The 11,862-nt window shown below is 39.1% G+C and overlaps 1 protein-coding gene across 1 annotated transcript; it reads right to left on the bottom strand.

The window, feature by feature from the left end:
* Window positions 1–6,225: 6,225 nt before the first annotated feature.
* LOC133032407 (uncharacterized) lies at window positions 6,226–11,499 on the bottom strand (the record flags this gene model as incomplete). Its single annotated transcript, XM_061106340.1, has 3 exons — window positions 6,226–8,042; window positions 8,364–9,834; window positions 10,897–11,499. Coding segments are annotated over 3 exons (3,348 nt in total), but the record flags the coding sequence as incomplete, so codon positions are not given.
* Between the last annotated feature and the right edge of the window lie 363 nt (window positions 11,500–11,862).

The following is an 11,862-nucleotide window of genomic DNA, read 5'->3' as shown; positions in this document are numbered from 1 at the left end:
TCAAGCTTCTTCTTCTTCTTCCGAAATTTGGCAATCATTTCCTCAGGTTTGGGATAGAAGGTAAGCTTGATATTTTGGTCGTTGGTAGACCAAGCCATGTAGACTCCATCGTCGAAGCGCTTTGGGCACCGGCCGCAGGAAACAGGAGAAAGGAGCTCGGCTCTTTTTGCCTTCTTAATGGTTTGTTCCTTGAAGTCCCTGAGCTCCTTCAGCTCCGCGGCTAGAGCGGCCCTGGACTCTAAGTTCGCCTGGTGAGTTTCCTCTAAGGATTTCACCTTGGCAACCATTTCGTCCAAAGCTTCCCTGGCCTCCCGGAGCTCCCGCTTAGCCTTGGCAGCAGCCTCGCTTTCTGCCCTCAGCTCCTCCTGATGCTGGGCCTCCAGCCTGTCCCTCTGTTGGGCCTCGTCCCGGATCATGGCCTCCTCTTGGGCCTCCCTCCGTTTGGCCTCCTCCTCATTGGCCTTGGCAGCCGCCTCCCGGCGCTCAGCAGCCCCCTGGTAGAGCTGCCTCTCCGCAGTGAGGTCCTGAAGGACCTTCCTGACGTCGTTCATGTCCCCAAAATCAGACAGAACGAAGCCATGATTAATGATGTTCTTGGAGAGGCGGCCAGCCTCAGCAGCAAGCTGAACAATAACACAAGTGTAAGAAAGAATTCCCAAGAAGAAAAATGAAGGGAAAAGAAAAACTGTAAAACACTTACCACGGTGAGGGAATGGCTGAGGTCCTGGACCTGGAAGATAGAGTTCAGGGAGGCGCAAGTTGCGAACCGCTTAGGCGCGCACCGGGTAAGCTGAGAAGCGAACTCGCCAGTCATCTCCGCGGCGAAAGGAGCCAAGGTGGGCCCAAGGAAGCGACGGAACCAGTCCGACAGGGGGTCCAAGTTAAGGTCCCACGGATCCTGGTACTCCGGGTTGTTGATACTTTCCTCTACCTCAACCCGCAAAACCCTCCTAAGGGCTTCCACCTCGGCATACCCCCGGGAGTATTCGTCCATGGCATAGTTATGCTTGGCTATCCGGAGCTCTTGCCTCACCTCATCCCCAGGAACTGGAGTCAGCACAATGTTGGGAGGAGCAGGATGTTCTTCCATGGGGGAGACCCCACTGTCGAGACCATGGGCAGGAGTGTCAGCTCTCCGAGGCCGCTTGGGCTCGTCCTGGGCAACCATCTTGCCCCTGCGCTTGCGAATCAGAGCAATCTCAGGCTCTTCTTCACCTTCTTCAGCTTCCTCAGGAAGAGCCCGGAGCTCTCCTGCACCTTCTGCGACTTCCTCAGAAAAGCCCCATTGCTTTTCTTGACCTTCTCCCGGTAGCACCTCCTCGTCATCCACTAAGTCAATAGTGTCAGGGGGAGCGCTGGAAGAGACCTTTAGGGCAGGGGCTATTGGGGAAGAAGTAAAGGCCGGCGGAGCCTCGGGAGTGTGAACTCCGGCATGTTGGTCCAAGATGGCGTCCATGGAGATACCTGTTTAACAAAAATAGGCAAGTGTTAGACATCCGTGGGAAACCACTTACACAAGATATGGCAAATAAGCTACTCCTACCCGGACTTCCTAATTCGGCCCTAGCAAAGTCCTGAACTTTAATGCTGGCAGCATCATCTCCGAGATAGCTGTCCGATGGCCGGAACCAGCTGGATGTAATGTAAGCTGAAGGACCTAAGGGAACAGGTTCCGGAGGACCAGAACCCATCCGGGACCGACCTAGGAAATCTCCTAAGTTTGAAAAATAAAATTCCTTCAAACGATCCCCCCACCGGGTCGAGGGCATCCTAAACCTATATAGACGCTCGTCGAACCCTATGGGCCTACGACTGGCATATTCGCCAACGGAAGGAACATAATGAATTATCAAAGGAGACTTACCGCCGGCACCGGAAGTGCCGGGCACTGGTGAGCCCCGCAGTTTGGCTCTGGAACCGAAGGCTGTGGCCTGGGAGCCCTTCTCTCCGAAGAATCCTCAATGCGAAGGGGCCTCCCGGCGGGACGATCTCCAATCTCTTCTTGAAGAATCTTGTCAAAAAATTTAGCCTCAGACTTCCCGGCAATCGCCTGGCTTCTTCTTACCACTGGACTCCCCACACGAAGTCCCCTCCCGGAGGCCGCCTGGGCCTTAGAGTATGCCTTCTCCTGGGCCTTCCGGTAGAGATAGTCCTGGTATTTCTTCTCTGCCGTGGCGATAATCTCGTCCCGGAAGGTCTTCTCCGCGACCGGCGCCCTTACATTGGGACAGATGACCCGGGAGAGGTTAGAGTCCTCCACGGATTGATGCGGAAGGATAAGTTTGGCCTTCCTACAGTTTTCCATAGTGACCAAACCCCCGACGTCAAGATCGGCTCGGTCATAGGAGGCAAAGGCCTGGGCCCTCCGGAGGAAGGTCTGTGTAGGGGCCGTCCACTGATAGGGAGGGATCCTCACCCACTCGGTAAGGAGCTCCGAGTGGTCGATTGCCCTGAACCCGGAGGAAAAGAAAAAGCGATGGCGATACTCCTTGACGTGAGTCTGCCTATTATACGGAACCACCCCTTCGTTAGCAGGATGGATCCGGAACCCATAAAAACCGTCCTTAAGTTTGTCCCCCTTCTTGGGGACGGATACAAGTTCATAAAAGTACAAAATTTCCGCCGGGCGGGGAGATCTGTTAGCCCAAGATATGTTTCCAAGAGGGGGGGTGAATTGGAAATTTAAACTAATTTCGGAAAATTAAAACTTTTAACACAAAATTATGCAATTAGTCAATTAATCAAGTAAAAGCAAGTAGTATGGCAAGCAATATATTAAGACAAATAATTAAACTTGTAAAGTAAAGAGTTTAAGGATTAGAAAATGCAAACTCTCGATTTTTACAAGGTTCGGTAGAACTATGCCACCTACGTCCTTGGTCTTCAAAGCTATGGACCTAGCTTTGAGTTCCAATATCGAGCCAAGTTAACGGGCTTGACTAACCCTTACAACCGGGAAATTTTCACCAAGGTATTTCCAAACCTCTTACAATAGTTTCGCACCCCCGAGGACTATTAACCTCTTTCTCGGATTGTTAAAGTGCCAATCTCACTATTTCCGGGTTGTTTACAAAACCGGTGCCAACCTCACCTCAATCACAATATGGAAATGTGTTTGATATACAAGCTAAAATCACTCTAGAAATATGATGATACAATGGAAACCTAGAGTGAAAAGCAAGCACACTTAAGATGAATAAAATCAAATTTTGGCTCAAAGTGTGTGAAATGTGTTGGTTTGGATTTCAAACTTAGAAGCTCCTTAATCTCACTTAGATAGGTTAGATATATGTAATAAATGCTCAACCAACTTATTTTTTGAAAGAAAAATCGAGTTTATATAGTGTTTGATAAAAAACTAGCCGTTTATAGCCGTTAGCACGTTTCCCGAGGTGAGGTCAGCCATGAACCGGAAGTCGGATGGGAACCGGAATTCCGGATTGATTACAACCGGAATTCGGTTGCCATACCGAATCGGATGGTGACCGATGGCAAAAGTGCCATTTTTCGGGACTTAAACGCGCATAACTTCTTACTCGATTATCCGATTTCAGAAATTCCAACTTTGTTCTCTTAGTTAAACAAAATGTGATTTAGAAATTCAATCAAAAAATTTTTTGAACTATCGTGTGAAAAAACTTGTTGCACAAGTTAGTGAATGGGCCAAAATTCAAATTTATAAAAATTAGTGTGCTATGCAAATCACTTTAACAAGACTAAAGTAGATTTATACCATTTAATTTTGAGTAGTCTTGATGTAGATGAGCCTCCTAGCTTGATTTGCATGTTTTTGATCCCAAGTTGATTTTTCCCGAGAGTTGACCTTGACTTTGACTTTGACTTTGACTTTCAGGTTGACTTTTTGACTTTGGGATTTTGAAGACCTCTTTTGAATAGGGTCTTGAGTTGTTGATCCCTTGATGAATCTTTTGCTCTTAATATGCTTGTTGAGTCCATTTAGTGTTGCTTTTAAAAGTTTGGTAAAAATACCAAAATATTTATTTTCTCTTTTAAATTTGCTACAAAATCAATAAATCATTAGTAACAAATAATAATCAAATATTTGCTAATCATCAAAACAAGGAGATCGAAAAGTTTGAGTTAACAATCTCCCCCTTTTTGATGATATCAAATATTTGATTATTTTTAAAGGGAAAGAAAAAAAATTTAAGCAAAGTAAGTTGGATTAGCTCCCCCTTAATGTGTGCAAGAAAAAAAATTTACCTTTTAATTTTACCTTGCATGAAATTGTAAACTCCCCCTCAATTTTTACTTATGATAAAAGGATTAGATACCAAAAAAAAGAAATTTGAGGTGATGCCAAAAAAATTAATCAATAGTTGTTCTCCCCCTTTTGATTCATCAAAAAGGGTGGCAAGGAATTCACAAAATATAAAAGAAAAGAGAAAAAAAATAATAAAAATAAAAACAAAGCAACAAGCCAATGCATTAAAAAAAATAACATCCAAAATAACATTCAACACAACAAACAAACAACAAAAAAAAATAAAACAAAGAAAAAGTACCAACTAACACAAAGTCAAAAGGCATGAAGCCTTTGCACACAACCAAAAAAAAATTAAAATAAAAAGAGACTAAATAAGCCAAAAAAAAATAATGTAAGAACTAGTTTGGTGGGGGGCCAAAGCGATCCATGTATGCCCTCCATTGTGCCATCTCCTCTTGCACATTTGCAAACCCATGAACCATGTCACTCCTCATGGTGTTAATGTCATTGTTGAGGTTGGTGAGTTGTGAGTTGAGATCATTTCGCAAGGTTTGAAATTGGTTGTCAACCGAAGTGTGAAGACGAGTGAAAGCTTCCTCAAGGTTGAATTGGGGAAAAGTAGGCATGGGAGGAGCTTGAGGAGGCATCTCTTCTTCTTCTTCTTCACTTTCACTTGCGGGCAAATTAATATCTTCATCATCACTCTCCAAATCAATTTGCATTCTTTGCCCTCTTTTGGGTGTGAACACCCATTCATTGTTAAGGAATTTGTAACCCATAGCCTTGAAAGTTTTGGATCCTAGAATGTCACTAGAGGTAGGATCATTTTTCTTTTCATGTAGGGTAGGAATTCCTAAGAGAGGAAAAAGGTAGCTAAGAAGAAAACCAAAGGGAAGTGCCTTAATCATATTAGGCTTGTCCACATCAAGTATGAATTTTAAAATAAGATAGCCTAGGTTGATGGGTGTGGTTTTGGCTATAATGAGATGCATGAGTAATTGATCAATGGAATTGATCTCATCTTGGTGGCCACTTCTAGGAGCAAGATTTGCAACAATAAATTTGTGGAGGATTTTAGCCTCTAAAGTGAGTTGGTGTCTTTTTGGTCTCATAATAAAAGGGCCATCACCACAAATATTCCTAGAACACTCATCAAAGTTAAAAATGGCATCATTTTTGAGAGAAAGTTTGGGTTCAAGTAATATGCCACCATTTATTGGTGCTCCTAACATGTCATTAAGAGATGCTACATTGAGTTCAAAAGCTACTCCTCTAAGGGTTCCTCTAACACCTAAAGGTTCTAATGTAGGTTTAATACAAGCATAAAAACCTTGAACTAGCCTAGGATACAATGGAGTATTAATTTGAATAAAAGATGTCCATCCTAGGGTATCAAAATGATGACTAAAATCAACACAATCAAGGCTAGGGAGATCACAAATTTTACCTTTGAGAATTTTCCTAGAGGAGAAATCATTGACAAACTTGTTGTGATCTTCATCATTGAAGAAGAGAGTGGGCTCTTGCCTTGCTTTTGCCCTTATTTCCCTTTGTTGAATTGCACTAGCCATTCTCTTGGGAGCTCTTGATGAGGAAGCCATTGAAGAACACACTTCTCTCTTTTTTTTTTTTAATTATTGGAAGATGAGAGTGAGGCTTTGAAAGAGAGAATTTTAGAGAGAAAGAGATGGTGGCTGCTGTATTAGGGTTAAAAAAACTGAATGGGGGAGAAAAAATTCGGTGGTAGGGTTTAAAAAGGGAAAAAATCGCAATAAAAGGACAAAAACACCCCTGTTGCTGATCCTGTGCCATCCGGAATTCCGGATGGTACAACCGGAATTCCGGTTGGTACAGGACCAGCAAAAAAAAAATCCTAAAAACGTGCTAAAAAATTCAATTTTGACCCAAATGACCCCAAACCAATTCTAATACCTTTAATATGATAAAACAAAATTGCTCAAACAAGAAAATCTAAAAAATAATGAAAAATGACGATTTACGGTAAGTTTTTCGAAAATTGCCAAGAAAACTAGAACCGTACCAAAAATGAGTTTTATGCAACGAAATTGAAAAATTCTTTTTCCAGCAGTTTTATAAAATAAAATGTGAGGTGTACAAACTTACGGAATCGAAAAATGTTGAAAAATGAGAGAGTTTGGCGAAAAACACTCTTTTAGGCCTAAAAATCTAAAAATTCAACAAGTGAGGTACCAAAAATTTGTTTCATGCAAATTTCAATCAAGGCAAACCTATAGGCATACTAAATACACTCTATTTCACATATTCAAGCATATAGACACATAAGAAAATCAAATATGCAAAAATTCACATGTTCACTTGTTTAAAAACAAGTCCAAAGTTCACCAAAAATCCACATTTTGACCTATAATTTTAAGTTTTTCAACAAGGATAGTTCATATAGGTCAAGTATCAATAAATTTTCACATCTATGCATATAAATCTCATTAATATCATATTTGGAACAATTATGCATAAATAAGTAAGTAAAGAGATATGAAATTTTTTATAGCTAGCAAACCTTATATTTCATTTAAGTTGGTCATGCCTAGCTCTCTTCTAATGAAACTAAATCTCTCATCACTAAGAGGCTTGGTGAATATATCCGCTAATTGGAATTCGGTGCTTACAAAGTCTAGCATAATATCACCTCTTTGGATATGATCTCTAAGGAAGTGGTGCCTTATGTCAATATGCTTGGCTCTAGAATGCAATATTGGATTCTTAGAGAGGTTAATGGCACTAGTGTTATCACACTTTATGGGTGTACATTCAAAATTAATATCAAAATCCTTAAGAGTTTGTTTCATCCAAAGTATTTGTGCACAACAACTACCCGCGACTATATATTCGGCTTCGGTTGTGGATAGAGCTACCGAGTTTTGTTTCTTGCTAAACCATGACACTAAGGAATTTCCTAAAAAGTGACAAGTTCCACTAGTACTTTTTCTATCCGTCTTACAACCGGCAAAGTCGGCATCCGAGTAGCTAACTATTTCAAAGTTTGAGTTCTTGGGGTACCAAAGTCCTAGATTCATTGTGCCTATCAAGTATCTAAATATTCTTTTAACGGCACTTAAGTGGGATTCTTTAGGACAAGATTGGTACCTAGCACAAAGACCAACACTAAACAAAATATCCGGTCTACTAGCGGTTAAATATAATAAAGAGCCAATCATACCTCGATACTTGGTGATGTCCACATTCTTACCGCTTTCATCTTTGTCCATCTTTATGGATGTGCTCATGGGTGTATTCATGGACTTTGCATTTGCCAAGTCAAACTTTTGAAGGAGATCCTTGATGTACTTAGTTTGACCTATGAATATGCCATCCTTTTGTTGCTTGATTTGAAGTCCAAGAAAAAAGTTGAGTTCTCCCATCATGCTCATCTCAAACTCACTATGCATACACTTAGAAAATTCTTCACAAAGAGCATCATTAGTAGCACCAAAGATAATATCATCAACATAAATTTGTACTATAATAATGTCTTTGGATTTTCTTTTTATAAAAAGTGTATTATCCGCTTTTCCCATTGAAAAACCATTTGAAATAAGAAAAGTGCTTAATCTTTCATACCAAGCTCTAGGAGCTTGCTTTAAACCATATAAAGCCTTTTTCAATTTGTAAACATGGTTAGGGTATTTATGATTTTGAAAACCGGGTGGTTGAGAGACATAAACCTCTTCCATAATGTACCCATTTAAGAATGCGCTTTTTACATCCATTTGATACAAGATAAAATTCTTGTGGCATGCAAAAGCTAACAACATTCTAGTGGACTCAAGTCTTGCTACCGGGGCAAAGGTTTCCTCATAATCAATTCCTTCTTCTTGATTGTAACCTTGGGCCACTAATCTAGCCTTGTTACGCACAATGACCCCATGCTCATCTACCTTATTTCTATAGACCCATTTTGTTCCAATCACCGATTGATGTGACGGTCTTGGAACTAACTCCCAAACATTATTTCTTATAAATTGATTTATTTCTTCTTGCATAGCTAGAAGCCAAAATTCATCAACTTCAGCCTCTTTAAAATTCTTTGGTTCAATTTGAGAAATAAAAGCAATGAAATTACACAAGTTTCTAAGGGAGTTTCTAGTAGTGACACCTTGAGAAGGATCACCTAGAATTTGGTCTATAGGATGAGCACTTTTGAATTTCCACTCATGTGGAAGGTTAGAGTTCATACCTTGGCTTTCATTTACCTTTTCCACGGGTGGTTCCTCTTTGGGAGTTTGTGAAGGAGCATTGGAAGTCTCTCCAATTTCGAGATTTTGAACCTCATCTCCCAAACCTACAACATCATCATCTAAACTTTTGCTTGTAGGCGGGTTAGTCTCATCAAAAGCAACATGAATAGATTCTTCAACAACATTAGTTCTTTTGTTGTAAATTCTATAAGCTTTACTATGTGTTGAATACCCTATAAAAATTCCAACATCGGATTTCGCATCAAATTTTCCAAGGTTGTCCTTGGTGTTTAAAATGTAACATTTGCATCCAAAAACTTTAAAATAACCAATGTTGGGTTTTCTTCCTTTCCAAAGCTCATAAGGGGTTTTATTCATGTTGGGCCTAATGAAAACACGATTCAAAATATAGCAAGAGGTATTGACGGCCTCGGCCCAAAAATATTTTGGTAATGAAATTTCATTTAGCATTGACCTAGCCATTTCTTGAATTGTTCTATTCTTCCTTTCGACAACTCCATTTTGTTGTGGAGTTCTTGGTGCCGAAAAGTTATGGTTAAAACCATGATCATCACAAAACAATTCTAAGGCATCATTGTCAAACTCACCACCATGGTCACTCCTAACGGAGGTAATAGAATATCCTTTTTCATTTTGCACATTTTTACAAAATTTGACAAAGTTTTCCAAAACATCACTTTTAAGAGTCAAGAAAATAACCCAAGTAAATCTTGAAAAATCATCAACAATTACAAAAGCATAGTATTTACCACCAAGACTAGCAATTCTAGAAGGACCAAATAAATCAATATGAAGCAATTGCAAAGGTCTAGTAGTTGAAATTTCTTTCTTGGAATGAAAAGATGTTTTAATTTGTTTTCCAAATTGGCATGCATCACAAAGTTTATCTTTAACAAACGGAATAGATGGCAAACCAATAACAAGATCTTTTCTAACCAATTTTGAAATAGAATCCATACTAGCATGTCCTAATCTTCTATGCCATAACCAAGAATTATCATTCATAACGGTTAAACATTTATTTTTACTATCAAAAGAATCAACATCAATAACATACACATTATCCTTCCTTACTCCAAGGAAAATAACTTCATTGGTTGAAACATTTTCAATGGAGCATTTTGAGGATCCAAACATAACACGAAAACCTATATCACATAATTGACTAATACTAAGCAAGTTATGTTTAAGATTATCAACAAGAAGCACATTTTTAATACATGGAGAGTATATGTTACCGATATCACCAATGCCCAAGATTTTTCCTTTTGAATTGTCTCCAAAAGTGACAAAGCCACTTTCCTTGCTTTTAAAGCTTGAAAATCTTGATGGATCACCGGTCATATGCTTTGAACATCCACTATCTAAGAACCATAAGCTTTGGCTCTTTCTTGTTGATTCCTACAAAAACAAGTTCATTTGTTGGCTTTTGGTACCCATATAACTTTGGGTCCATTCATGTTAGTTCTAGAACCCTTTGGTACCCATTTAGTCTTGCCTAGATATGCAAATTTCTTTACATGACAATAGGAAATAGTATGACCATCTCGGTTACAATATGTGCATGTAAAGTGAGGTAGACTAGATGATTTCACAAAAAAGTTTCTCAAAAATTTTTGTTTCTTACTAGGATCATAACCAATACCATTTTTTGAAAAACCACATGATTGGTTTCCCACCATGAGATCATAGCCTTCCTTACCTCTAGTGAAGGTGTATATGTCATTTTTTAGGCTTCTCACATGGGCTTTCAAATCAATAATTTCTTTCTTATGTGAAGCACATGTAGCACATTGAGATTTAGCTATAAGTTCTTTTTCATTTATTTTCAAAATCTCAATTTCTTTTAAAAGCATGTTGGTCTTCTCTCTAAGGGTTTGGTTTTTAACAAGCAATTTACCAAAATCATCAAATAGTTCCTTAAATGAATTAGACAACTCATCATATGACATATCTAAGTTATCATCATCATTTTCGCTATCACAATCATTTTGGTTAGAAATGCTTACCCCATCATCAAGTGCCATCATGCACATGTTTGCCACTTCATTCTTTCCTTCTTCTTCGGAGTCCTCTTCGTCACTATTGAGCCAATCCGCCAACATTGCCCTTCCTTTGTATTTGTTCTTCTTTCTCATTGGACAATCCATCTTCATATGTCCGGGCTTCTTGCATTCAAATCAAATTGGTGGATCATCTTTGCTTTTTCTTTCTTTTGAGTCACTCCCTCTTTGTGGCTTCTTCCCAAAGTTCTTTTTGAATTTCATGAACTTTTTGTATTTCTTAGAGAAGAGAGCCAAGTCCTCCATGTCACTACATAAGCTTTCCTCATCTTCTTCACTAATGGCATGTGAGGAGGAAGACTTGAATGCAATAGTCTTCTTTTTCTTCTCAACTTCCTCTTCTTCTGTGAGCACTCATGAAAATTTCATGGTTCATGAGTGAGCCAATTAGTTCTTCCAAGGGAAGTGTTGAGAGATCCTTGGCTTCTTGAATGGCAACCACCTTTCCTTGATAAGCCTTGGTGAGACTTCTCAAAATCTTGGTCACCATATCCTTTTGAGTAAGTACCTTGCCAAGAGAGTTCAAACCATTAGTAATTGTAGTGAAGCGAGTATACATATTAGCAATGGTTTCATCCGATTTCATCTTAAAGTTCTCATATTGAGTGGAATAAATTTGAATTTTAGTTTCCTTCATAGCACTAGTTCCTTGATGAGTAACTTCAAGCATTTTCCACATATCATAAGCGGTAGAGGCTTGTTCAATATTTTTAAAAATATCTCTATCCAAACCACATATAAGAGCATATTTAGCTTTAGCATTTTTAGAAAGCATTTTCTTATCATTTTCATCATATGCTTCATAAGTCTTAATTACTTCAACACCATTTATGACATGTTTAGCAACACAAGGACCACTAGACACAATATGCCACAAATCATAGTCAATAGATTGAAGGTAAGTTTCCATTCTAATTTTCCAATAAGGAAAATCTACTCCATTGAAGTATGGTGCTCTATTTGTGCTAAAACCTTCTAACATGTTATTTTGTGAATTACTTGGAAACGCCATGCTCTAGATTGTTAAATCTAATCAAATAATTTGAGCCCTTGCTCTGATACCAATTGTTAGCCCAAGATATGTTTCCAAGAAGGGGTGAATTGGAAATTTAAACTAATTTCGGAAAATTAAAACTTTTAACACAGAATTATGCAATTAGTCAATTAATCAAGTAAAAGCAAGTAGTATGGCAAGCAATATATTAAGACAAATAATTAAACTTGTAAAGTAAAGAGTTTAAGGATTAGAAAATGCAAACTCTCGATTTTTACAAGGTTCGGTAGAACTATGCCACCTACGTCCTTGGTCTTCAAAGCTATGGACCTAGCTTTG

The sequence above is a fragment of the Cannabis sativa genome, chromosome X (genome assembly GCF_029168945.1).
Source record: "Cannabis sativa cultivar Pink pepper isolate KNU-18-1 chromosome X, ASM2916894v1, whole genome shotgun sequence".
Lineage (NCBI taxonomy): Eukaryota > Viridiplantae > Streptophyta > Magnoliopsida > Rosales > Cannabaceae > Cannabis > Cannabis sativa.
Note: the sequence above shows the minus strand (reverse complement) of the source record. Positions and strands in the feature narration are given on the sequence as shown.